This window comes from Castor canadensis, chromosome 13 (assembly GCF_047511655.1).
Source record: "Castor canadensis chromosome 13, mCasCan1.hap1v2, whole genome shotgun sequence".
NCBI classification, from domain to species: domain Eukaryota; kingdom Metazoa; phylum Chordata; class Mammalia; order Rodentia; family Castoridae; genus Castor; species Castor canadensis.
This window is the reverse complement of record NC_133398.1, coordinates 7,138,044-7,163,679: the sequence shown is the minus strand read 5'-3', so window position 1 is coordinate 7,163,679 and position 25,636 is coordinate 7,138,044. Positions and strand designations below refer to the sequence as shown.

The 25,636-nt window shown below is 53.2% G+C and overlaps 2 protein-coding genes across 9 annotated transcripts in view; one reads left to right on the top strand and one right to left on the bottom strand.

The window, feature by feature from the left end:
* Positions 1–776: 776 nt before the first annotated feature.
* Crat (carnitine O-acetyltransferase) lies at positions 777–14,958 on the bottom strand. 3 transcript variants are annotated; one of them, XM_074053022.1, is made up of 15 exons: positions 14,819–14,956; positions 13,108–13,248; positions 12,144–12,407; positions 8,720–8,838; positions 7,231–7,284; positions 6,551–6,716; positions 6,139–6,313; positions 5,366–5,544; positions 4,775–4,875; positions 4,278–4,397; positions 3,798–3,920; positions 3,565–3,700; positions 3,141–3,203; positions 2,349–2,486; positions 777–1,626 (listed from the first exon to the last, which is right to left on the bottom strand). In XM_074053022.1, the coding sequence occupies exons 2-15, from the start codon at positions 13,132–13,134 to the stop codon at positions 1,411–1,413; spliced, it is 1,881 nt and encodes a 626-aa protein (XP_073909123.1). In that variant the 5' UTR covers positions 13,135–13,248; positions 14,819–14,956; the 3' UTR covers positions 777–1,410. The 3 variants fall into 3 exon arrangements, with proteins under 3 accessions (XP_073909123.1, XP_020030353.1, XP_020030352.1); XM_020174764.2 differs by lacking the exon at positions 13,108–13,248 and having other exon boundaries at positions 12,144–12,365; positions 14,819–14,958; XM_020174763.2 differs by lacking the exon at positions 13,108–13,248 and having other exon boundaries at positions 14,819–14,954.
* Positions 14,943–25,636, top strand: part of Ptpa (protein phosphatase 2 phosphatase activator) — a 26,743-nt gene continuing 16,049 nt past the window's right edge. The window contains exons 1-4 of one of the 6 annotated variants that reach the window (XM_074053023.1): positions 14,943–15,059; positions 15,726–15,845; positions 19,704–19,801; positions 22,044–22,130. In XM_074053023.1, coding sequence (XP_073909124.1) covers positions 15,815–15,845; positions 19,704–19,801; positions 22,044–22,130 — 216 coding nt within the window. In that variant the 5' untranslated portion in view covers positions 14,943–15,059; positions 15,726–15,814. Of the gene's footprint in view, positions 15,060–15,545; positions 15,846–16,103; positions 16,899–19,703; positions 19,802–22,043; positions 22,131–25,636 lie in introns of those variants that run through there. The other 5 variants (XM_074053024.1, XM_020174760.2, XR_002213027.2 and 2 more) reach the window with 5 other exon arrangements.

Sequence of the window (25,636 nt, the reverse complement as noted above, 5' to 3'; positions counted from 1 at the left end):
CCACTTGCCCTGGGACAGATGGATGGATGTGTGTGGGGCTTAGGGTTCAGCTACAGGGGCTCCTTGGATCCTGCCACTTGGACTCTCTACTCTGCCATCTAGTGTCCTGGTGACATTAACTGTGAGCCTGTTTCCTTGTCTGAAAAACAGGAAACCAGAGGCCTGAGCTTCAGGTGATGGTTGCAGGCCATGTAGTACTTTACTAACTAACAGATTTGCCAGCCTCCCAGCCCTACCCCCTCCCTCCCTCCCTGCCCCGCCCCAACACTGCTCTTGTAGTTTCACATGTGCCCCAATGGTGTTGGCAGGACATGCTGCTTCTACAGGTACATCGGCCAGGGACACGTCTATGGTTCTAGTTGAGTGGCTGCTTCCCCAGTCCACCTGCAGCAAGTGTTTGCTTCATGGCAGCTGGGCTTGGGGTGAGCATGTCTACTCCTCTGCACCTCCTGCTGAGCCAACTGTTGGACCCCTGGGTGTTGGCCATACTGCCCAGTCCACCAGAGATGGACCTATGGTAGCCCACAGCACATGGGACTTGGGAAGGCCAAGCAAGGAGAGGCAGGAAGTTGCGGGTGAAGAACACAGCCCTGTGTCTTGCACCATCCTTGGCCCAGTGCCCTGAGGTTGGAAGCTGACCTTTGGCTCCCTCTTGGCTCCTCTGGGAATCCTTGGACCCACTGGTTGCTTGGACACCGACTCCCAGATCCAGACCCAGGAAAAGCTGGAAGGCAAGGCCAGGTGCCTGTTCCCCCCGCCATCAGCTGAAACACCTCTTTATCAGCTTCCCTTTATTATTTAATTGCCCACATGACCATGCTGTGTAACCATGAGCGTGGTTCAGGAATCAAGCTGAGTGGAAGCAGGAGGGCCGAGGTTTGTGAGTCACATTATCCAACAAAGCACGGCAGCCACACAGGAGAAGACACCTCCATGTGGGTGGGCTAAGAAGGCCTCGGGCATCCCATAGACCAGGAAGCCCGGTCCCTTGACCCTTCAGCCTCAGGGAGGCTCAGAAACCCTTGGCTCTAGACAATTTTCTGTCTCCAGGTAGCTGGGGATCAGGGTACAGAACCTGGTCTTGGAGATGGCAGGGACTGGCCAGAGCTGAGAAGAAGCGGAGCTCTTTCCATTCCCCTGGCTCTGACAAGGGTCCTTCCCCAGAGAGGCCTTGCTGGGGACCAGGGCCTTATGTCCTGCTTAGCCTCTGAACTCAGCCCCAGCGCTTGGGTCCCTGCAGGCCCTGGGTACAGCCCATGGAAGGCACTTGGCTTGGGCCTGTAGGCCCCACTAGAGGATGCTGATCCTGGGGCTCAGTCAGATCTGGGACCGGGGGCACAGAAGCACAGGAACTGAGCCCAGCCCCAGGCGGGGTTGGCGGTGGTGCTGGCAAGCACCTTCGTGTGGGGCTCAGAGCTTGGCCCGGGGGTGGCTCTGCAGCAGCACCCGCATGTCCAGGAGTGCCTTCTCCAGGTAGTGAGCCATGCGGGCGGCGTTGGTCTCAGCACAGCTGTTGTAGGCTGACACGGAGAAGTTGATGTGGGCCTCCATGGGGTTATAGCAGACACCATAGCCGTCTGGGACCACAGGCCCAAAGAACATGACGCAGTCTGTCTTGGCAGGGACCTGGGAACAGCAGTACCAACGCTCTCATGCCCAGGACCACTGCTCCCCTCCAGCCCTGTGGGGCACCAGTCTGCTTTTCCCTGTCTGCTCCCACTGCTGTTTTCTACCTCTTTCCCACAGATGGTTGCTCCTTTTTTATTGGCAGTTCTGGGGTGTGAACTCAGGGCCCTTGCTCTTGCTAGGCAGGTGCTCTACCGCTTGAGGTGCTCAGCCAGCCCTTCTTTGTAATGGGTTTTTTGGAGATAGGGTCTCGTGAACTATTTCCCAGGCTGGCTTCAAACTGTGATCCTCCTGATGTCTGTCTAGTAGCTAGGATTACAGGCATGAGCCCTGCTCCCTATCTTTCATGGTTCAGTCCTGTGGTCACCTCCTCCAAAGAGCCTTTTGTGATATGATGTTTCCTGGATGGCTCTAGCTGCCCCGCCCCTCCACTTCCTGGCCTCCAGTACTTCCAGAGGCATGGCCTCCCCGCTCCAGGGGACCTGGCTGTATCCCAGCACCTCACGCAGGCTAGCTTAAGTCAGCTGATTGTCCTGTGGGGGCCCTGACACCTTCTCAGCCTCCCTGAGCTGCAGTGACACCCCTGCCCCCAGTTCCTACTCAGGACTCAGCCACTTTGGCAGTGGGCCTATGGCAGCCTATGTGGACTGTTTCACCCCCAAGGTCCAGGTGCCAGTGGGTCTCTTCTTCCTGTCCTCAGGGCAGCTGGGACAGTGGCCTACCTGGCTGGTGGAGAGGTTGAAGTGCATGGCGATGGCATAGGAGGTGTCCATGAAGATGTCCGGCATGCTCACCAGGTCTTCAATGGCCTGCAGCTTCAGGCCCAGCAGGTGCCGGTCGAAGGCCTCTCCACGGATGGCCTGCAGGGGAGGGGAGAGGGTCAGGAGCAGGTGCTGTGGGCCCACAGGGCATCTCTACCTTCCTTAGAGAACCATGAGACCAGAGTGTCCAGGCAGAAGAGCCCTCTCCTCCCAGGTGAGGAAACTGGCCAGAGAGGCAGGACAGCGTAGACTTGAGAGGACAGGCTCTGGAGATGAGTGGCTCTGCCCCACCCTGGCTGTGGTACTGTGGCAGGAGCCCTGTGTCTTCATCTGTAAAATGAGTAGCAGTGAGAGCCAGATGGTGTCTGCGTGTACCCAGCAACATCTACACACACTCACACTGTACACATGCTCAGCCAGAGCCAGGATGGGCACCCAGATCTCCACTTCCCTGGCTGCAGCTTGAGTGCCGGAGGGCAGGAAACCTACCACCTTCTGGATGCAGCACCAGGGAGTGAGCACAGCACAAGGTCCCGGGGCCTGTGCTAAACGGGGACCAGGACCAGGGCAGGTACTGGGCCTCCTTGGTTTTCCACTTTAAAGTGGGGACGCTCATCTAAAATGAGATACTGCTACAGTCATCCCAGGGCTCAGGGAGTGTGGTTCTAGCTGAGGGTTAGCCATCTGCTTCAGGAAGACGGACAGACGGGGGGATGCTGATTGACAGTAAGAAGGGCCAGCCGTCTTACTCACTCGGTCAGTGTAGGCTCGGTGGGCCTGCACAGCCTTCCGCAGCAGCTCCACCTTCTGCCGCTCCTGGGTGGGGTATGAGGGTCAGAGAAAGCTGTGGTACTGTCCCTTGCTCTGCTTCTCCCACACGTCAGTAGCCCACTCTCCACCCAGCGCTAGGTTCCAAACTCTTTCAGAGCAAGTATTGGAACTGCCAGCTCTTGGTCCCCAGACAGAGCCCAACATAGGGCAGATGCTCACTGCTGGGGAGTGAGTGAATGAATGAATGAATGGCTGCCAGGAAGCTCAGAACTAAATTCATGGCTCCATCTTCTGTTAGAGTCCATTGCCCACCATAGGGCTAGAGTATAAGATGCTGATAAATGCATGTTGATAGAGTGACAGGAAAAGAGATGACTCAAGTGTACCCTTGCCCCAGACCTCTCACCGGCACGTTGCAGTCATCCATGGCCTTGACAAAGGCCAGCGAGTCTGTGGAGGCCGAGCGGATGGTGTCGGTGCGGCCCAGGTGGAACATGCGCAGGGAGGCGCTTTCATACGTGGCACACGCCTGCCCGTAGATCCTGGGTGGGAAATGGGACTGAACACACCCCTCCAAGGTTGCCCACATCCCTGCCCCCGGATATCACTGCTCCTCCACGGGGAGGGGGTGATGCACACCTGTAGTAGGCCAGCTGTAGGGCCATCTGGATAAAGGCATCTGGGCTCAGCTTCTCTGACTTGGGAAAGTCCTTCCCAAAGTGGTGGAACACCATCACTGTGATGTCCAGGTCCTGGATCATGCTGGGGTGGGGACAGTGGATGAGAAGCAAGCACCTGGCAGTCCCTGCTGACCCCAGGGAGCACCATCTCAGAACAAGAACAAGGCTGGGTTGCTGGGCACCGGTGGCTCACGCCTGTAATCCCAGCTACTCAGGAGGCAGAGAGCAGGAGGATCGCAGTTTGAAGACAGTCCAGGCAAATAGTTCAAGAGACCCTATCATGGAAAAACCCTTCACAAAAATAGGGCTGGTGAAATGGCTTAAGGTGAAGGCCCTGAGTTTAAGCCCCAGTACTGCAAACAACAACAACAACAACAAAAGGAATAAGGCTGGGCCCAGTGGCCAGCCTTGCCCCGGCCCAGGCCATGTGACTCCTTACATGCCGAGGTTCTGCTTGGCCTTCTCGATGTCGTTCTTGATCTCGGGGGTGATGTTGAACCGCAGCTTCTTGGGCATGGGCAGAGGAACCATGGGAGATCGCACAAGCTCCGGCTTCCTTCTGCAAATGACACTGGGGTCTCAGGCTCATCCTGGGGAATGGGGTGAGAAGCAGGGATCCCTGAAGCTGGAGGGGCTGGTCCAGGGACACTTTTTGGGTTTAATCTTCTGAAAACTGCCTTTGCTCCAGCTTTCAAGTGGCCAATAGAGAAGTCCTGGGAAAGGGAAGGGACTTGTCCAAGGTCACCAGACTGGGTAGTAGCAGAGCCAGCATTCAAACCTAGGTCTAATGGACTCCACAAACCATGTCCTCCACTGCTTCCTTTGAAGAGACAGACTCCCAGGTGAAAAAGAGTGGTGTTTTTCCACAAGCCAGGTCTGTCACTTGCACACCACCTGTCACCAGGACCTGGGGAATGGGGCTGAAACCATACTCACGTGTACTCAATGACATGGTCCACAAGGGAAATAAGGGCAGGCCCCTCCCCTGCTGCGTGCTCATAAACAAGCCCACAGGAACCGTCTTCTGCCACAATGAACTGTAGAGGGGAGAGGACTGTGTCAGCCAAAGGTCCCTGGATGGTGGCTCCCAGCTCCCGACCTGGCCACTCTCTGGGTGGGTCCTAAAGCCTTCTTGGGGCTATGCTGACACTCAGCAGGTACCATGGACTACAGCTCACACTCAGTACACCTCGGCGGGTCCTTGAAAACTATCTCCACCCCCAGAGACCTGCCACACCCATGTTTAAGGTGCTAGTCAGCTCTGCCTGACCCAAGCTCCAGGCTCTCTCTAATGTGTTGAAGGGCTGTGCTGGGGGTGACAGTGGCTTCTAGACCAGCAGTGTGCAGGTCCAGTAATGACAGGCTGACTGCTTGGTAATTATAGCAGCGTCCAGCCTGGTGGCTTCTCACCTGGTTTACAATTGGGAGGCTGGGATGCCAGGCCCAGGGAGGGGCAGGAAGTCCCAAGTCGCAGTGGACCAGGCTGGGGTATGTCTGGGAGTCGTGGCCCTGTCGGTCCTCACTCACCTGCAGCGTCTTGTCGAACCAGCGGTTGCCACTATTGAGCTGGCTGCCACCTCCGTGCAACATCTGGCCGGCCACATGATTGCGGTAGACGTCTTCCGACACCCTGGGCACTGGCTTGTCCAGACACACGGTGAAGATGCTCTTCTGGATGGAATTCACAGACTCCCGGTTCACCTTGTCTGGGCATGGGGGTGAGGGTGCAAGACGGGGGGAGTCTCAGGGCCTGTGGCCTCCTGCCCTGGGCTCTCTTGGCCTGTTTGTGCCCCTCTGGGGTGGGGAGTTCCCTGCCTCAGGGCTTCCAGGGCACTTACTGAGTGCTGGGTGCATATTCAGAGCAACTCCCTCAACAGGATCCTGCAGTCACCCCTCCTCCCCCCACACCCAAGGAGCAGAACCCACCACCTGGACCACTGTAGGCATTTGAGGGGCAGAAACCTAGGGTCACACATGGAGAGCTAGTGTGGCAGTCAGGGATCCAAGCAGACATCTGACTTGGACAATGCCCTGACCAGTAAGAGATTTGGAGGTTTGGGACTCTAGGGGGCAGAGGGAGTATGGAGGCAGAGGTGAGCGCCTTAGCCAGAGGCCTTGGACTCTAATCCCAACTTGCTACTTAACAGACGGAAACTGGCCTAACTGAACCGAGCTTTGGTTTGTTTGTCTATAATGGGCAAACAACACCTGCTCTAAGTTGAGAGGACCAGTGAGACACATGGCTGCCCAGCCTGGTGCTGGGCCCTTCTGGTGTGCAGAAGCCCCTGCCCTAGAGGCACCTTTGATGAGGGTGTTGTAGGCCTTGGCCCAGGTGTTGCGGTGGTTGGAGGTGAGGATGCCCACAGGCTCCTTGTTGGTCTGCAGTGATGAGTTCCAGATCTTCTCCAGCTGCGCAAAGATCTGATCCGAGGTGAGGGGTGTCCCATCGCTGTGGTACACATCCAGCTCAAAGAACTGTCCAGGCACAGGCAGGAGAGAGAAGGGGGTTGGGTGGGTCTTGGGCTGAGAGAAGCACCTGCTCCCCATCAGCCTGCTCCCAGCTTGGCAGCCCAGAGGTCATAGCAAGGGCCTCCTGGGGCCTGCAGAGGGAATGGAGTCAGGTCTCGGGAGAGGGAGGGAGGAAGGAAATCTCCCCAGTGGGCTGCGTGCTGTGGAAGCTGCCAGGCCCCGCAGGGGAGTGAGGGCGCCTACCTGGTAGTTGTGTACCACCGTGATGTGCATGGGCGGCTTCTTGGCCTTTATGAAGTTTACAACTGAGTCCTGCTTCGTGCCTGGCAGGCGGCAGGACGACAGGATCTGATAGTACTGGTTCATGCACAGCGGCTTCCCCGCCAGGTACTCTACAGGTAGCGTCTCACTGTGACGGAGGGTACGATGAGGGGCCACTGGGCAAGTGGACAGGGAAGAGGCCAGCTACCTGCTAGTACTGCTGGGGCCTGGCCAGCTGGTGGGGGCTCACACAGGGACAGACCACCTGTGTCCCATCCATCCCCCAGCATGAGCAGGGGCCATGGGGACTGGACTAGGGTCAGGAGACCTGCATTCCCCCTGGAGTGGCACTCTTTATGAGTCCCACACTCTGCCTCTCTGGTCTTCAGTCTGCCAAGGGGAAGTGAGGCAGGGAGTTAACCTCTGGATTGGGATTGGACAGTGTGGTTGGGATGGAGCAAGGTCACTAGGAGGAAGTCCCAGTGGCTGGAGCAGAGGACTTAAGCATCCCAATGCTTGCTGGCCCAACAGGAAGTGAAAATGACTGACCTCTGAGCCTGCCCAGTGCCCAGGCTGACACACTGGCTGGTCAGGACTCGGGGTCAAGGGTGGCTCTAGTATCAGGCAGGCCTGGGGTCAGGGTGGGGGCTGGGGCTGCTCACTTGTCAATCATGGTCTTGAAATCCAGCACACCCTCGATGAGTTTGGCAGCAAACCTGGAGGGATGGATCAGAGACATTAAGTTGCCATGTGGACAGGGCCAGGGACGTGTGCTGTGTGAGAGGGAGGCCTGGCCAAGGGCAAGTTCCTACTGAGCCCTCCTCCTCCTTGGAGTTTACAGAACCTGGCAGCTCAGGGTAGGACCTGTGAGCCCCAGTCGTGGGAGGTCCCTCTGAGTCCACTTCCTCCTCATCTCCAGGGCTCAGGGAGATGCTGATAACTGTGACTGGATCAGAAGTTGGTGCTGGCCAGTTCCATCCACCAATGGCCTCAGTCACAGCCTGGGCTTTGGAGGGGAGGTCACTCTGCCTTGAAATATCAGTTGTGGGGCACCCAGGGCCTTGGGGGTGGGAAGGTGAGGGCATGGCTCAAGGCGTCTCCGCTGCTAGGTCCCTATTTCCTCCTGAGCCTTTACGTCCCCCAGGCCACTGCCCTCAACCTAGCCTTCCTCCCTGGACTACCTGGTTTCCTGGCTCATACCAACCATCCCTGATGCCTAGTGCCACCCCAACTGACTGAGCCCGTGGGCTTGAACCCTGGTGGGCCCTGCTTGTTTTATTGTTATTATTGCGTTCTGCAGTGCTGGGATCACACCCAGGGCCTTGTGTGTGTTAAGTAAGCACTGTATCCCTGAGCTGCATCCCCAGCCCTGGCTTTTTCAGACAGGGTCTTACTGTGTAGCCCATGCCTTGAATTCTTATGATTCTCCTTCCTCAGCCTCCCAAGTGCTGGGATTATAGGCATGCACCACTGCACCTGGCATTATTATTTATTGTTTTGCATGGTGCTGGGGACTGAACCCAGGGCCTAACTCATGCTAGGCAAAGCTCTGCCAGTGAGTCACACCCTCAGCCGTCTCTTTCTTTTTCTTGCTTGGTCCCTTTAAGAAAAGCAGGTGGCACCAGTGAGTGGCAGGCCCCTGGGCAAGAGATCCTGTTGTTGGTATTTTTATCTCTGGTAAGACTGGACCAGGGACTAGGGTAGGGCGGGTGACATGCTTGAATGTGGAAAAGGGGACTGTGTACAAAGGTCACCCCTGTGGCCAGTTGAGGAGAGTGAGTGCTTAATGAAGTTTGGTGCTTAATGGTTATAGAGCTCCAACACTGGAGACCCTGCCTCCTGTCCTAAATGGTGATCCAGGGCATGTCATTTCAGTGCTCTGTGCCCCAGTTTCCCCTTCTGTAAAACAGGAATGACATTTTCTACTTCACAAGGCTGTTTGTGGGCTGAAAGAGTGGCTGGAGTGCCTGCCTAGCGGGTGTGAGGCCCTGGGTTTAAACCATAGTACCCCCAAAAGAGCAGTCCCTTCTCCCCCCAAAAAATGAACAGGGTTGGCCCCCTCTAATCTCCTGGGGAGTAGACTTGAGGGCTCTGACGCCCACAGGGCTGTGGGCCTGCTACTCCCAGCTTGTGCTGGTCCCAGCCACTCACCGGAGCTGTCCTTGCAGATCCACGAAGTCCTGCTTGGGCAGCATCACACCCGGGCTGGAGTAGATGACCACAGGCTGGCGGAACTGCAGGTAGGCAGTCTTGAGCCACCAATCAGACAGCTGGACAAGAACCAGAGTGTATCAGGAGTGGGGGTATGGGGAACCGGCTGGCCCTGGTGGCCTCGGCCCTGTTTGCAGCATAGACACTCTAAGTGAATGCCGAGGTTCAGAGGACACTTACCACCTCCGTGACTCTTCCCTTTAGTTGCAGCAGTCAACACTGCCAAGAAAATGATACAAGAGAAAAAAGACTGGAAGACAACGTGGGATGGGGGCAGAAAGGTGAACAATTTTTTTTTTGTGGTGCTGGAGATTGAACCCAGGGCTTTGTGTGTGCTAATAAACACATATTGTGCCACTGAGCTACACCTTTAGCCCTGACTTTTCTCTTTGTCATACAATTTTCTGCCAATGATTATAAAACACTAGTAAATAAAAATGCATCCCTGGATAGATAGAAAGGTAAAGAGAGAAAGAGGCATTAAAAGAAAGTTCAAGCCAGGTGTGGTGGTACATGCCTGTTAATCCTAGATACTCCGGAGGCAGAGGCAGCTGAATCCCATCTCGAAAACAAAATAAAGCTGGGCACCGGTGTTTCCTGTAATCCTAGCTACTTGAGAGACTCTCAGTTTGAGACCAGCTTGGGCAAAAAGTTTGCAAGACTGCATCTCAACCAATAGCTGGGCACGGTGGTGAGTGCCTACCACTGAACTATAGAGGAAAGCTTAAAATAGGATGGGGGCCAGCCTGGGCAAAAAGCAATAACTAATTTCAAAATAAACCAGAGAAAAAAGGGCTAGAGGCATTGATCAAGAGGTAGAGCACCCGCCTAGCAAGCATGAAACCCTGAGTTCAAACCCCAGTACCAACCACCAAAAAAACAAAACAAAACAAAACAAAAAAACTAATAAATAAATCAAAAAACACAACAGGGCTGGGGGCATGGCTCAGGTAGACATGTGCTTGCCTAGAATGCCTGAAGCCCTGGTTCCAACCCCTAGTACTGGAAAAAAATCCAGTGAGTTTTTGATCACCCCAGCTGGGACTTGTCCAAGGGGGAACCTGGCATCAGGGCACCACAGGACCTGGTTATATTGGTGTCATACCAGGAAGTGGACACTCACTTTGATCTCAAGATCAGGACAATCTTGAAGGGGGAACTCACTGCGAGAGTAAATTACTGTCCGTGGCAAGATGTGGATGACACATCCTGGGGTCATGTTCCTTTTTACCTGGGGTGTAGGGCTCTCGGGACCAGCATGGGCACCATGTTAAAGGTTGTCTGGGGCTGTGCACACTTCCAGGTGCCTGGTACCCTGGAGCCTCCTGTGCTGACTGCAACCCCTCTCCAGCACAGGTCTCCCCACTGCAAACCTCTCTCTGGCAGGCCCTCACTGGGTTTCCTCTACCATCCCAAGCCTCTTGCTCTTGGTAAGAAACAAGGGGAAGGTGACTTGCTCCAGGTTGGATCCTGGTGACTGGACCCGAGTCAACCAGGTCTTCCTGCATAGCTCAGAGCTTTCTTGAGAGCTGCTGTGAGGCCCTGGCTTTGGTCTGTCTCTCTGGGCCTCAGTTTCCTCACTGGTAGAGAGGTGCAGATAGGAACTCCCTCTCAGCCAGGGCCTGCATTTTGCTAAGGATCTCAGAACCCCTGGCTGCCGTTTGGGAGACAAGGGGAGACTGCAGGTGTGGGTATCCTCCAAGGGAGAACGTGCCAGGTGGAGGCAGAGCTGCTGCAGGGGCTCTGTGAGTGGGAGGCGTGGTTCCACCCCTTCAGGCAGAAGCTTCGGTTTGAAGGAGTTGTTGGCTAAACAAAGCTGGAAAACCACTGGACCCCAGACCCTCTAAGCTACTGAGCAGCATCTTGACTCCACAGCCCAAGGTCCTAACCTGCCAAGGGTTAGTAAATGACCCCTCCCAATCAATGCCTTCCTCCTGCCTCCCACCTCCTTTGAGCACCAGGGTCCGAGTTCCTCTTTCTTGCCGTGGCACCTCCTACAGAGTCCTCTGGATTGCGGATGTCTTATTCACAGATTCAACCAACCCAGAATGGAGAACATTCGGAAAAACCTTGCATCTGTACTTAACGTGTACAGACTTTTTACCTTGAACTCCCCAATGTAACAACTATTTACAGAGTTTACATACAGGAGAATGTGCTTAGGTTTTGTGCAAACACTGTTCTTTTATATAAGGCACTTGAACATCTGTGGATTTTGGTATCTGCAGAGGCCCTGAAATTATCCTCCATGGATACCAAGGGAGACTGTTCTTCTTAGGGCCAGACTTGGCTCTGATTCTCCCACAAGCCAGCTTCTCCCTTGGTTATTCCATATGGCAGCCTCCCTCCTGGTCTCCCAGTTGCTTTAGGTGGGAACTGCCCCCACCCCACCTCAGTAGCAAGTGCCACTGGCTGCCTCTCAAACAATCCTGGACCACCCCCATCTCCCTGCAGCACCAGGCCTAGGGCCCCAGCATCTCCCTCAGGACATGGGCTGCCCCATTGACCTTGGCTTTCCATCTTGCTTTCCTCCCAGCATCTGGGGCTGCTGAGGTAGGAGACGAATACGAATATAGGGCACATGATGTACCCATGTAGACACATTTTCCAAACCCAACACACCTGTGGAACAACTCAGACACAGAACCAGGGCCATGATCATATCCTGACACTAATCCCCTGTCCGAGGCCATCACTCAGCTCAAGTCTGCCCTCCTCCTCCTTGCCTGCCCCGGCCCCTGCACTGCACTCCAGTCTAGCCTCTGTGCCAGAAACTCCACATAGAGATGCGGCCATTGACAGCCCTCACTCTTTCTCATCACTCCCTCCCTTTTCTTCCAGTGCTGGGGATGGGCCCTTGGTCTCACACATGCTAGGCAAGTACTTTACCACTGAGCCGTGCCCCAGACCCTCATCATAGTACTTCTTCTTATTTCCAACAACTTCCCCACCTGAAATGCCTGAAACTGCCTGTGTCCTGTTTACCACTTCTCTCTCCCACCTCTTTGAATTTTTTTCTTTTGTCAGTACTGGGGTTTGAACTCAGGGCCTCATGCTTGCTAGGCAGGTGCTCTGAGGCTCTCAAGTGGCTCTCAAGGTGCCACTTGAGTCACTCTGCTAGCTCCTTCCCCCTGCTTTGAATGTCAGCTCCAAGAGGTGGTGACCAGGTCCTTTTGGCCCACCCAGCACCTGCAGGGTGCTAGGCATGGCATAAGTACTCAGGAAACTCTGTGGAGCAACAAATGAACATGCTAGAACAGCTGGTCCTGGAAGGTTCTGGCTGTATAGCCAGCAATAGGCCACTGAGGAGCTCAGGAGGACCTTGAGCCTGTGGGGCCTGCTGGGGCCCTCCCATCTCACTCACCCAGTTCTCCATCTTCCTGGCTCTGCGCTCCAGCCCCTTCTGCAGGCGTTCCCCTACACCCCCTGAGGTCTGAAATTCTTCCACCAGCTGCTTGGTGTGGGCCCATTCCTCCTCGCTCACAATGGGCTGCAGTGCCTTGAGGTAATGGTCCAGGGACTGCTGGAGTTGGGGCACAGGCAGCCGTGGCAGTGCATCCTGGTGGGCCTTGAAGCGGCTGGAAACCTTCATTAAAGAGGAGGGCTTGATAAAGCCCAGGGGCTTCACCTGTGGGAAGCAGAACAGCCTGCTCATTCTCTCTCTGATTCTGGAAGCACGACACTCCCCAAACTACGGGCTTGGGCACTTATGTGCCAATCCTGGGAGCAGAGATGGCCTCATGGGTGGTGCCTGCCCTGGCCTCCTGGCCATGGAGTTGTAGGTGTCCCCGCCTCTCAGTGGCCTGGAGGTACAGGGTGGGGGGTGTGGCCATTGATCTTGGCAGGGTTCAGAGGACCCCATTCAGGATGAATGACACTGTTGGGGTGGCAGAGGGGAGGGTGACCTCCCACCTGTGTGGATATAGGGGCCCCATCCCTCATGCCTTGGGAAGATGAGTCAGCCAGCAGAAAAGTGACAGCTTGCTTTTTAAGGTCCCCACTTTCTTTTCTCCCACCCTTTCCAGGTTGAGGAACAAGAGAGAAGAGAAAATCAGAGAGCCAGACAATGACAGGTAGCACCTCTGGGTGAGGCCGAGGTCTCTGGCTTTTTCCTGCCAGTGGGGTGGGGATAAAGGGTGTGGATGGTACTACAGCAAAAGAGAGCTAAGTGGCCTGGCATGGAGGGTAAGAGGTGGCAGAGAGAGAGAGAGAGAGAAACACACTCAAAAGTGGAGTCTGTGAGACTTTGGAGGTGGCAGAAAGAGAGACAGGAAGATCCCAGGCTGCTGGCATAGTGGAAGACAAGCAGCAGAAGCTCCGTTGCATACCTTCTCTGTCTGCTGCCCGTCCTCCATGGTAGGACCGAGTTCTGAGCCCTGTCTGTCTGCCTTGGCTGGATCTCTAAGCCTAACTGTGCTACCAACTGGGTGGGCGAGTGGAGGCTAGCAAGAGGCAGCCTCCTGTCTGGGCTGGAAAGAGAAGACAAGAGCCAAGGTTCAGGGGAGTGGTAGGGTGGCAGAGGTGACTGCTGTGGCGGCATCTGGGATAGTGGCAGGGGAACCTATTAGACTAGCAGTTGCGCCACCCAGAAGAGGAGGAATGGGAGCAGGTGAGTGGACTGGTGGGTGGTAGGAACTAGAGTAGGAGAAAACTTGGAAAATTTCTCCTTCCTTCCCTGGATGGGCCCAGAGCCAGGAAGGCAGGCCAAGAGGTATTAAAAAAAATCCACCTGTTAAAATCTGCTTAGAGATCTTTTTGATGTGGGAAAACTTGGCTGGAGGGCAGAAACTGTTTGCCCACTGAATCACCATGGCCCTGACATTAGGGTTGGTGCAAGGCTGTAGATACCAGAAAAGGGCCACCAGTGGGCAGTGGCTGCCAAGGGTCCTACCCACCGGTTCTCTCCTGGACTCTTAGGACCCCTTTGGGCCTAAGAAAAAACAAAGTCTGTTTTTTCTGAGTTGTGGGCTGTGCAGCTGGCGGGCAAAGACAGAGGACTTTTGGTATCAAAAAAAAAAAAAAAAAAAAAAAAAAAGCCAAAGGACACTGGCTTTGGAATTGGGCTAACTTTGAATTAGCAGATCCTGGACACCTGGCTAAGTCCCTTCTTGCCTTAGTTTCCCCTGCAGTAAAGTGATCAGATAAGTCTGGTGGTCTCAGGTGATGACCTAAAGGCTGTCTGTGGCACGGGGCACAGCTCTGTCTGCAGTAGAAGGGGCAAGATAGAGTCTCAGGCTCTGCTGGGATGCTTAGAAGACTCTAGTTCTGAGCCCAGCTATGTAGCCTCAAGCCACAGTCCTGGGTCTATTTGAGACAGCAACACAAGCAAAAAGATGCTTAGATGAGACAGGAAAGGAACCCAAGTCAGTACAGCAGCATCCAGGCTGCCCTCTGTGAGGCTGGAGAGGGTGGGGGCAAGGGATAGATGTGGGTGGGCAGGTTGGGGAAAGGGGCTGCCACCTGCTGCTTCCCTGCCAGTTCTGAAGACTTCCTGTGCAGCCCCAGCTTGCCGCCTCCATGTGAGTTTCTCTGCCCACATACAAATCCCTGGGGGAGCATTTGATTTTTTTTTCTTGGGGGGCCATTTGATAAACCCAAGGAGACTGACCAACTGGCCAGGCTTGGAGAGATGGCTCTGGCCTGGACGGGGCAGCTAGGCCTGAGTCCTAGCGGAGCCAACCCTGGGACGGGTGTGTGAGTCAGAATAACTGAGAGACGTGGACATTCCCGGTCTCTCTTCTCCACTTGGCTCGGGGTGGGAGTTGTTGACTGAAGTCAAAGACTCCGCTAAATTTTCCGGGTCGTTGGAACTGAGCGCTTCAGGACACGGGTTCGATCCCGCCTCGAATCTTATCCCTCTCCTCTGCCCACCTACTGACCCCACCCTACCAGCGGAGGCCGGGCTGGACAGCGGCTGCTCCACGCCCCGCGGCTCTCCAGGGCCCGTTTCCTCATCCGGGAGCAGCTGCGCAGCCGGCCCAGCTCGCGGCCCACCCGACGGGTCCAGGGCCCTTGGGGCAGGGCTCGAGGCGCACTCACCACGGTTCTGGCGGCAAAGGCTAACATCGTTACTGTCCGCCGGTGGACACTCAGTGCGCTCCACCCCTCGCGCTGTGCAAAGTCCGTGCCACGCTGGGGCCAGTGGGTCCCGTGCTAGAGCTCTAGGGCCAAGGTCGTCGAGTCACCTCAGCAAGCTGGTAGAGGCGGCCTAGAGCCCACCTGGCCGGGCGGGCAGCGGGCTGGCGGTCCCGGGAGGAGAACGCGCGGGGCGGAGCCTCGGGTAGGTGACCGAGCGGGAGGCTAGGCGCGAGCCGGGGGCGGGGCCTCGGGGGCGGGGCTTGTCGGGACGGGGCCGAGGGCGCAGTTATCGGTTGGAGACTCCTCGAGGCTGGAGCTCGGGCAGAGGGGCGCAGCGGAGGGCACCGTTTATTTCGCTCGTTCCCTCACCTCCAAATGTCATCTAAGTTGTTGGAGACGGTAGTGTCCGCCCTTCAAGTCCGCCTGGTGTCCTTGAGTTTTACTGTCAGAGTGATGGGAAAACACAACCATGTTGACAGGGGAATGTCCGCTCATATTGGGTCGGGCTCAGTGCCACGCACAAAAATGACAGATGACGCCTGCCCCGCAAAGACATGGCTGCCAACCTCCCCCCCCCCCAACACCCCCCGGGAGCCTGACGCCCCGCAGATGTATAGTTGCCGCGGGGTCCCATCCAGGCGGGCTGTTGGCAGCCGTTAGTGCGCATGCGTCGGTTCCCCCTCCCCCGCCCCTACGGCGCCCCGCACCAACATGGCCGCCACCTGCGTCGGCGCGGGCGTTGTGCGCCGGCCGTTGATGAGCATGCTCCCTGAGTGCCCCGCATCAGCATGGCGGCCGTCTTCGCGGGGGTGACATCAATTCCCTGTTTCCGGTAATAGCCGGCCGGCTCTCGTTTCTTTTCTAAAAGCTCGGAGCCTACGGTGGAGCCGGGGCAAGAGAGGGGTGAAAGGGGAGAGGAGACCGCAGGTATCGGGGTCAGCGGCTGGTTGGGAGAAGATGGCCGAAGGCGAGCGGCAGCCATCGCCAGGTAGGGCCAGCGCGCTCGGGTGGGGTGGGGGCGGGGAAGGGGTGCAGTGCGTGGGGTTGGGAACTGGCGGAAAGGACCAGAACCGGGGCAGCCTAGGTGGTGGGCGGGACGCCGCGGGGGCCTGGGGTGCCCGGGCTGCCAAGCGGGAGGCAGCGCCGAGGCCCGAGGAGCCCTTCCCATCCCAGGCGGGCCGCGCGTGCCAGACCCTCCGGGAGAGTTTCCGGGACGCGGGCGAACTGGCCGTACGGGACTCCGCTTGGGCCCCGGCTCCTGGCCCGCAGCCAGCTCCTCCACGCCCTGCCCGCCCCTTGCCATCTTTCCTCTTTCCTTCTGGAGTTTCGGCGCCTGGGAATTTATGGAGAGAAACTGCCCTTGTGTCCAAACCACTAATTTAAAAAAGGCTGATTGAGCGAGGAACTGAGAGAGTCGGTGGCATCGCTGCCTGAACTTTTTTTTGTACCGTGGCCTCATTTCGGTTCTTCTCGGATGACTTGGGATGGAGGTGCTGGAAAGGGTCATTTTACAGAGACCCTGATCCTGGAGATGGTGCAGGCCGGCGTGTTTGCGGACCCCCTTGAGCTAAGAAGGATGCCATGGATAACTTTTAAATTCTGACAGAGGGGCGAATAGGTTGAAAACATTTGGCATGTTGTGGTCCCGGGGAAAGGCAGAAGAGGCATTTTGTCTGTGCCCCCCGAAATAGATGAGCCAAGTGTAGGGTTTAGTCTGTTACGGAGTTCAAAAGGGGGCCTTTATTTTAATTTGTATAAAATCTCTGTGCCTGTCTGTGTCCTTATAAATTCTGGTGACGATATCGAAAGAGATGAGATACAAGGCGTGTGGCTCTGAAGATGATTGGGGACAGCCGTTGGCGAGGAGAAACTGCACAGAAAGAAGGCTCAGGGAGGTTATCCATGCCTTCTGAAGATCCGAGGGATCTGGGTCCTTTTGAAACAGGACTTTTTGGATCAAGTAGAAGTTGTGCTTATTAATGGCAGTGATGAAAATTTTCGATTTGGTTGCCACACAGATTGTGGCAAGTCACAGTCTCTGGTGAGCCCCAGTCTCTTAAAATGAAGCCACTGTATTTCTTCATGGGGTTGTATGTAGTGTGTGGTCAATGGGAAAATGTGAGCGGAGCCCAGGCATGGGAGGCAGTCAGTGAAGGCTGATTGCTGTTAGGCTTTTGGGACATGCACAGGTTGAAGAGACCGTAGATGTGACCTCATTTAGCAGAGTCCTGTCTTTGAAGGTTTATTTTCTTGACGTGGGATGTATATTCTGGCAATTTATGTGTGTTTCTCGGTGACAATGACTTGTTGCATTGCAAGGTAACTTTTGCCCTTTCCTGTGAAATACTGTTTGGAGGGCTGTTACTTGCAAGGAACTTTCTCTCCCACTTGGAAAAGGGCTGGCTTCCCAAAGAGCATTTGCAAGTTGATTATTTGGAATGTGGAACACATTTTCCCATTAAAAAAAATCAGTGTGGTTGGGTCACCAGCCTGGCCTACAAAACTTTTTATTTAGCATCTTACTTGAAGTAGCAATTTACTAATGACAGGGACCTCAGTTGGGAGTCTGGGAATAGGTTGCAGGATGGGTGGGAGGAGAATAAGAGCTTTTGGTCTCTTTGTGGGGCCCTGTTTTGACTTTTGAATTAGACAAAGGCTTGGAGGCTGGTCTTGCTGTATCTGGTTCTCTGTCCTCCTTAGGGCTCCAGGTCTCCTGGTGCTTTTTCTTTCCTCAGGACCTCTCCACACAGGCTCTGCTCACCCACATGTCACATGTTCCAGAACTTTCTTAGGTCCCTGTCCCTTTTTCTCCATGCACTGATGTTACCTAGGTTTTAGGAGGAAGGCAGTGGGGAAAATTCATGTTACATAGAATGACGTAGTCTTTTATTTTTTGTTTGGTCATACTGGGTTTTAAACTTAGGTTTTCACTCTTCCTAGTCAGGTGTGTTACCATTTGGCATGCCCCTAGCTTTTTTTGTTTTTAATGACCGTACTGGGGTTTGAACTCAGGGCTTCATGCTTGCAAAGCAGATGCCCTGCTCACAGTCCTACTGTCACTGGGATGAGGCGTGTATCCCCATGCCCAGCTTTTTCCCATTGAGGTTGGGTCTTGCAGCCTTTTTTGCCTGGGCTGACCTAGAACCACCATCCTCCCCATTTCAGCCTCACAGGAAGCTTGGGATGAGCAGCGTGAGCCTTTGGCCAGCTCCCAGCTTTACTCTTCTTGAGCGTTGCTTTTTTTTTTGTGAGATGGGGGCTTGAACTCAGGGCTTTGCACTTGCCAAGCAGGTACTGTACTGCTTGAGCCATGCCTCCAGTCCATTTTGATCTGGTTATTTTGGAGATGGGGCCTGGGGCTGGCCTCAAAACGTGATGCGCCCTATCTCAGTCTCCCAAAGTAGCTAGGATTATAGACATGAGCCACCAGTGCCCGACTGAGCATTGCATTTTTAAAGAAAATGCTTACCAACCCACGACTCCAATTGTAGGTTCAGGCCCACAACTCCCTATCCTAAACGCCAGGGGCCACATGTGCTTGGAATCCATAGTTTCTCATATTTAGAAGGTAGCACCCTGTAATCAAAATTAGTTCAGCAAAATGTATAAATACCCTCACTAAGTGGGATAGACAAAACCTGTCAATATCCCCAGATTGGTTTATAAACATCAAAAAAAGCTTTGGGTTTTCAGTTCTTTTGGGATTTTGAAATTATGAATAAGGAATTGAGGGCTTGTATTTTCCAGTGTCACAAAAAGGAGGTAGTCCTGCAGTGTACGAAGGATGTTTCTGGCTTTGATGTGAAGTTTGTTTCTAGTTCGGCACATTGAACTGTCCTGGGTTTTCCTTTTCCTCAGCTTCTGAAAATATAGAAATCCTTTGTGGAGGTTTTTTTTTTTTTTTTTTGTCTGATTATAAAAATACTGTGTGCTTGTTTTTTAAAGTAATATGTAATTTCAAAAATGGAAGTGCTTTGTAAATTGCACCCCCTGGAGACCATCAATAACTTTGGTGTTTAATCCCATATATTCTTCTGGTGAATGTACTGTATGTGTTACTAACGTTAGGATGTACAGTTTTTACAAGAATGGGATTTTATAAAATACAGTGCACTTTATTTACTTTTAAATATCTAGGCTGTCTTCCCATACCCCTAATATAGACGTTACTCCTTTTAAAAGCTATGAGGATTTCCAGTATACAGGCATCCCTTATTGATTGATGCTTGGGGTGGGTATCATTTTTTTAGATGCAACAAGCATCTTCTCTGAGCACTTTTGAGGGTAGATTGCTGTAGGTGGAATTGTTGGCTCTGAGGTTACTGAATGCAGTTCTTACCTCAAAAGAGAGAGCCCAGTTGCCCCAAGCAGGTCCTCCCAACTAGCAATCCCACCCCATGTCAGCCGCAGAAGGTTCCCATTTCTCTTTCCCTGAATGAATGTCAGATGGTATTAATCTGCCAACTTTATGTGGGAAAAGAGACCACGTATAATTCACCTATCTTTGCTTATTCAGGAGGTTGGTGATTTTTTTCAAATGTTGGTTGCAGTTTGTATTTCTTTTTCCTTTTTAATTGCCCATGTATGTATAAAAAGTCAGTTTGGTTTATTGTCCTAGCTGACCTGGCCAGTTTAGGAGTGGAAGGCAAGGACATGGTTATTGAAGGGGTTACAAGTTGGCCTGTTTTTTACTCCTTTCAGAGTGAGGAAGACAAGGGCAGTAGATTTGGCTTAACAGGCATTATTCAGTCCTGGAAATACATGTGAGAGAGAGAGATAAGAGAGACCCCTGAAGACAGAGGGGGAGATTCTGTTTATCTTTTCAATTTCTTTTTTTTTTGTCAAGATTCTTCAGAGGAGACCACTCCTGCTACTCAGAACTTTATCATTCCAAAAAAGGAGATCCACACAGTTCCAGACATGGGGAAATGGAAGCGTTCTCAGGTACTGGTGTTTGCACTTGGGTCAGAACTGGGCTTTCTAGACATAATGGTGTTGTGAACTCCTGGCCTTTGTTGCTATTGGACCCTGAGCTGGCAGAATCTAGGGTGAGAGATGACAAAGGGAGCGTATTGTCCTGGGTCCGGGTAAATCTGCAGAGTTCCACTCTGGTTTAAACCACTGCCTTTGCATATTGTTGTATTAGCTGAACATGAGTCTCCTGATTGGTGATGATCGCTGGTTATTAGTTGGAAGTTCTAAGTTGCAAATGTGGGAACCCGTGCTGCAGAGAGAGAGGAGGCTCTCTATATCATGTCCCTTTGCCGGGGACGTGGCTGAGCCTAAAAATAGCTGGGAACTGGGACCTAGAGCACTGGGCAGCAGGCTGGCTTTCTGTGCTTCTCAGCCCAGATGGTGGGCAGAGGAAAATAACTGTGCCTTCCAGGCTTCTGGTCCAGTCTGTGGAAAGGTGGGAACTGAGAAAAAGAGAGCCAGTTTTGAATTGTCAGGGAAGGCTGTGTGGGCCCAGCTTTGGTCAGGAACCCCTGGCAGATCTGGGGGGCTGCAGTGGACAGAGCCACTGTGCAGATGCAGGCGCAGGATGAACCCAGATGCCGTGCCTTTTGTGCCCTGCTTTCATCGGGGTTTATAGTCACACGAGCTCATCAGTTTCTCTTCGTAACCCGCCCTCTAAAAATTTGCAGGTGGTTATCCTACTCCTCTCTGAACCTCCATGAGGACGAATGCCTTAGTCCCTTTAGCTGCTTAAAGGACATGGTTCGAGTTCTTTCTGAGTTTCTCACCCATAGCACTGTTGACATTTGGGGGCAGATGATTCTTGTAGGGGCTGTCCTGTGCATCATAGTAGCACTACCGACTGGATGCCAGCAACTTCCCTTCACTTAGTTGTCACAACCAAAAGTGTATCCAGACGTTGTTAGATGTTCTCTGGGAACTACATTGACCCAGCTGGGGACCATTCCTTATCCTGAGCCTGCTGGTTTGTTTGAATCCAAACGTGGTTCTGCTTCCTACATTCACTGTGCTCTGAATGACTGTACACTGGCTGCAGTCAGGACAAGGGCTCAGACTTGCCTGGGCCAGGAGAGTTACTCTGTATGGTCCACCTGGCTTGCTGGGGGCCATTCCTTGGGCTGTAAGGAGGACCCAAAGGAGGAGTGCTCCCTTCTAGGTATCACATGATGGTTCTCAGGGCTTGTCACAGGCTTGAATGAGGAGGAAGCAAGAAAGTAAGAGGAAAAAGGGATGAAGAAGAAAGAAGACCGAGTGGGAGTCACTTGCTTCCAGCAACTGCCTCCCTCAGTGCTTCCTTATCCTTGTGCTGGGAACCTGCAGCCCAACTTGGAAGAGAGGGTCCAGTTGGAAGCTGGACCAGGTATGCTGGGACACCTGGCTGTAGGCAGAAAATAGGTCTTCTACATTGAAATCAGACACTGACCTGTCTGTGGTGGAGCAGCATTTGGAAGATGCTGGGGGAAGGACCCTTAGTAGCACTTCTTGAACTTCTAGTGACATAGCGTAGTGGTCAGACACCTGGCTACTCAGCTTGGGAGCTTGGCTGTCTGGGTTCTAGCTCTAGATCTGATGAGATCTGGATCTTGGAAGATCCCTTCTCTCCGGGAAGCCTTGGTTTTTCTCTTCTGTAAAATGGGGAGAACACCTCATGGGGGTGTTGTGTAAAGAAACTGTAGCAATCATTGTTTTTGTTGTTGGGTTTTTTTGTTGTTGTTGGACTGGGGTTTTAACCCAGGGCTTTGAGCTTGCAAAGCAGGCACTCTACCACTTGAGCAACACCTCCAGACCATTTTGCTCTGGATATTTTAGAGATGGGGTCTTGCAAAGTATTTGCCTGGGCTGGCCTTGAACCTTCATCCTTCTGATCTCAGCTTCCCAAGTAGCTAGGATTACAGGCATGAGCCACTGGTGCCCAGCTTAAACTTATTTTCATGGTGGTACTAGGGATTGAACTTAGGGCCATGGCTTCCTAGGCAAGTGCTCTACCATTTGAGTCCCAGTCCCAGGAAGGCAGCCATTGTGAGCACTCAGTAAACCTGGCTGGGGGTTTGGTGTCATTGTGGTTACTGGATTGCCAGTTTTATTAGGGGAGCATTTGGCATTGCCTGTCTACTTGTCCTGGGTTTGGGAGCTAGGGGCAGCTTGGGTATAGCTAAGGCATGTAGGGTCTGACATCCCTCTCGTTCTCCCCCTCCCCTCTGTTTGACAGGCATACGCTGACTACATCGGATTCATCCTTACCCTCAACGAAGGTGTGAAGGGGAAGAAGCTGACCTTTGAGTACAGAGTCTCTGAGGTAGGCACAGGCAGAGAGCCTGCTGGAGTGCCAGGCAGGCTCATTGCCACACAGGCCAGTGCAGAATACAAGGTTGCTCAAGTACATGTGCAGTTTGCATCTGCTGTCCATAAGTGTAACTTTTACATTTATAAAATTTATAATTTGAGTCAAGGTAAATATGCAGTTTTGTAGCCTTCCAGTTTTTGCTAACTGATGTTTAAAAAAATTTTTTTTTAGTGTATATTAATTATACATAGGGACTTCATTGTGGTATTTCCATACATACATTTAATCAAATTCACTCCCTCTAACTGGCATTTTTTTTTTTTTCTTTTTAACTGGTGTTTTTATGTAACTTGAAATTAAAGATGATAAAAGGAGCTGGGAGTGTCTATAGTTTAGTGGTACCACACTTGTGCAGGGCCCCGAGTTCAAGCCCCAGCATGGCAAAAAGAAAACAGAGATGCTAAAAGAAGTAAAAGTGCTCCTTGGAGAGATGAGGAAGAGATGTGTCTGCCGGTAGTAAGAAAGCTGACCCTCTTTGTGATGCTTTGTAGCTAGCTCCTGGGCTGCCCGAGATGCACGGAGTAGGCAGTGGTGCAGATGACCTTTGCCTTGACTTAAAACTCTCCTAGCCTTGCATTTGTCACTGTGCCTTGGGCATTGCTGATCTGAGCATGCTTGCACATAGATCTGTGGGCCTTATTTCCTGAGGGTTTATCCCCCAAAGTAGAAGTGCTGGTCCAAGGGCATGTGTATTTTTTTTTTTTTTGCCTTTGGGTTCACCCTGCCCAGTGGGTGCCCTTTGGTGGTTTCAGAGACAGACTTGTTTGTATAGCAATGGCAGGAACTGCAGGCAGGCACTGGGCCCTTCAGAGAATGTGGTCTCATGCTATTTGCTGTTGCAGTGCCATCTCCCATGATGAGGTTCCAGGCTTCTAGTGGCCTCTTAGGATTTGTCCCAGTGGGCCTCATAGCCACCTTGGGCCTCTTTATCGCTCACCAGGGCCTGAACAGCCTGTCTCAATGCTTTGGCTCACCCAGCCCCCTAGCCAAAGGCTCAGGCCTGTTGAGTAAGGTCTGACCTTGCCCTGGTCCAGTTTCTTCACTTGCCCCTGGCTAACGTTGCCTTTCTAACCCTCACACCATTCTTCTGGTGGAGCTGTCTCTTCTTGTCCTCGGTGGCTGCTGCACCCAGATCCTTTTCTGTCCCCTTGAGGGGAACAAGGTCTGTGCTGGAGATAGACAGCTTTCCCTTGGGAGCCATCCATCCCACTAGTGGCTTTTTGGATTGGTTCTTCTCATGCTGTGGCCTAGGTGCAGGATGGCTAGGGGAGAGAAGACTTCTCCTTGAGCTCGTGGCAAGAGATGCTCAGCCGTGTCCAGTGGGCTGGGAATATTGTGGGGTTAGGGCTAATTAAAGGGGAATGTTGTAATTACCCCAGCACCCCAGCGCCAAATCCCTTTTGGTCTTCTGTTGCCCCTGAGGCTTTATGGAAGGCATTCACACTAACCAGGTGTTGTCTTGGCTCAAGAGATTTTTCATTTTTCTTTTTTTTTTCCGGTACTGGGGCTTGAACTCAGGGCCTACACTTTGAGCCACTCCACCAGCCATTTTTCTTGTGACGGATTTTCTTCAAGATAGGGTCTTGTGAACTATTTACCTGGACTGGCTTCAAACCACAGTCTCTTGATCTCTGCCTCCTGAGTAGCTAGGATTACAGTCTTGGTCAGGAGATATTCTTTTGGGAGGATTGCCGTGTGCTTATGTGCTAGGGCTCTGGGGTCAGGCCAGCAGGGTTTGCTAATGTGCTTCTCAGCTGAGTGACCTTGTCCTTCTTGACCCTCTGTGTCCTTACTTGATTATAGTTTTCAATAGCTGCTGTTGCTTCAGCTGGGGCCCTTCCTGAGCTGGGTTCATCCCAGTGTGCCAGTGCTGGGTTGCTCCTCACCCAGTGTTCAGAGGGACTGAAGCCATCTCCACAAGTCTCCCAGTTTCTGCTTGTAACTGGCAGAGCAGCCATTCATGGCAGGTGAAGCTATACCGAGGGCTTTTCTCCCAACATGGGGCTCTGCTGCTGGGCCTGGCCCGCGTGAGCGGGGCTGGAGAGAGCAAGCACACTGGGAGGTTGTCCAGACCTGTGATTACATTGTTTTCCATCATGCCCATCCTAGACTTAAGGAATTAGTTTTTGGTAATTTTGCAGAGTAAAGGTAGTAGTAGAGAGGAAGCTTGTTTTTGTTATTTTTGTTTTTGGTGGGACTGGAGTTTGAACCTCAGAAATTTGTACTTGCAAAGCAGTCGTTCAACCACTTGAGTCACGCTTCCTTTTTTTAAGCATAAAAAAGGCAGAAGAAGTTGGTCAGTAAAATTTTGGGGAAGGCTTTACTAGTCCAAAGGAAGTGCTGTTCTAGGGAGAGGAGGAGAAGATAGCTCAAATTATTCTTTGTGCCTCCAAGGGGCTCCAGCTCACCACTCCCTCCCCCTGCAACCCTGCTGTCACAGCAGGCCAAACAATGGAGGCCACCCAACCCCCTGAGTTCCAAAAGCCCTGCCAGAAGGAGGAGCTGGAGTCTTCTTAATTATTCATTGGCCCAGTCTTGCTAGCAGCTGTGGTCTGGCTCCTGCTGGCCTCAGAGCCACCTTCTTTGTCCCTTTCAGTGTCTCTACAAGGTCATAGACTGAGAGCTCCAGGGTACCCTGGTCTTGGGGGCTTCCCAGACCTCTCAGAAGCCCTATTTGCTGTGGGAGGCCAGCTTTGCTTTGTGCCAGCAGCAGTTCCTGGTGAGCTGGTTCTTCTCTGGTAGCACTTGCTGTCACAGTTCACCAACGCAGCTTTATGCCATCCCAGACTCTGCCTCAGCCTACAGGCAACTCCATGCTCAAAGCTTTGATGAGGGAGGCGAGGGAGAGAGCAGTGGTCATGGCATTGTCCTGCTGTGCAGTGCCAGGGAGCGTGGCTGGACTGTGCTGTGTGCCTCCTGGAGCGCTGCAGCAGGTCGCTCCCAGCACGTGTCCATTAGCTGAGCCCTCCCTGCAGGTAGGGATCTTGCCCTGGGCAGTGGGAAGCCTGACTGTGCGTTGCCCGGCCCAGGCACAGCTTCCTGCTGGCCTTGCCTACTAGTTCTTACCCAATGCCAGGATGTCCTGGAGGTTTTGCTTTGTGCCATTTGTTCCCATAGACACAGGCAGCTTCTGCTGCCTGGCAGGAACCCTCTTCCCAGGGTGGCCTGACTTCGAATTGCCTCTGTATGGTGTTTTCCTCTAGCCCTTAGTTCTGGCCAGTTTCTCCTAGCCACACCTACAAGGAGCACTCTGAAGCTACCCTCATGGCTTTGTCTGATTTTCTGTTTGGTAACATTTGGTGCTAATGCCTCCCACACCCTTGACACCAGTTCTAGTTCTTGATCCCTGTTCTCCTTGGGCAAGGTGTAGAGATGTGGGCTTTTGGCCCCGCCAGCCTTCCAGAGCATTGTACACAGTGACCCGGGATTTCCGTGAGGGTCGAATTGCAAGATTGTTG

Coding starts and splice junctions, on each gene's coding strand:
- Crat (XM_074053022.1), bottom strand. CDS start 13,134: ATGGAGGACGGGCAGCAGACAGAGAAG. Junction 4,876..5,365: donor GGTTCGACAAGACGCTGCAG/GTGAGTGAGGAC, acceptor TCCCCTCTACAG/TTCATTGTGGCAGAAGACGG. Junction 3,701..3,797: donor CTACAGCTGGCCTACTACAG/GTGTGCATCACC, acceptor TTTCCCACCCAG/GATCTACGGGCAGGCGTGTG.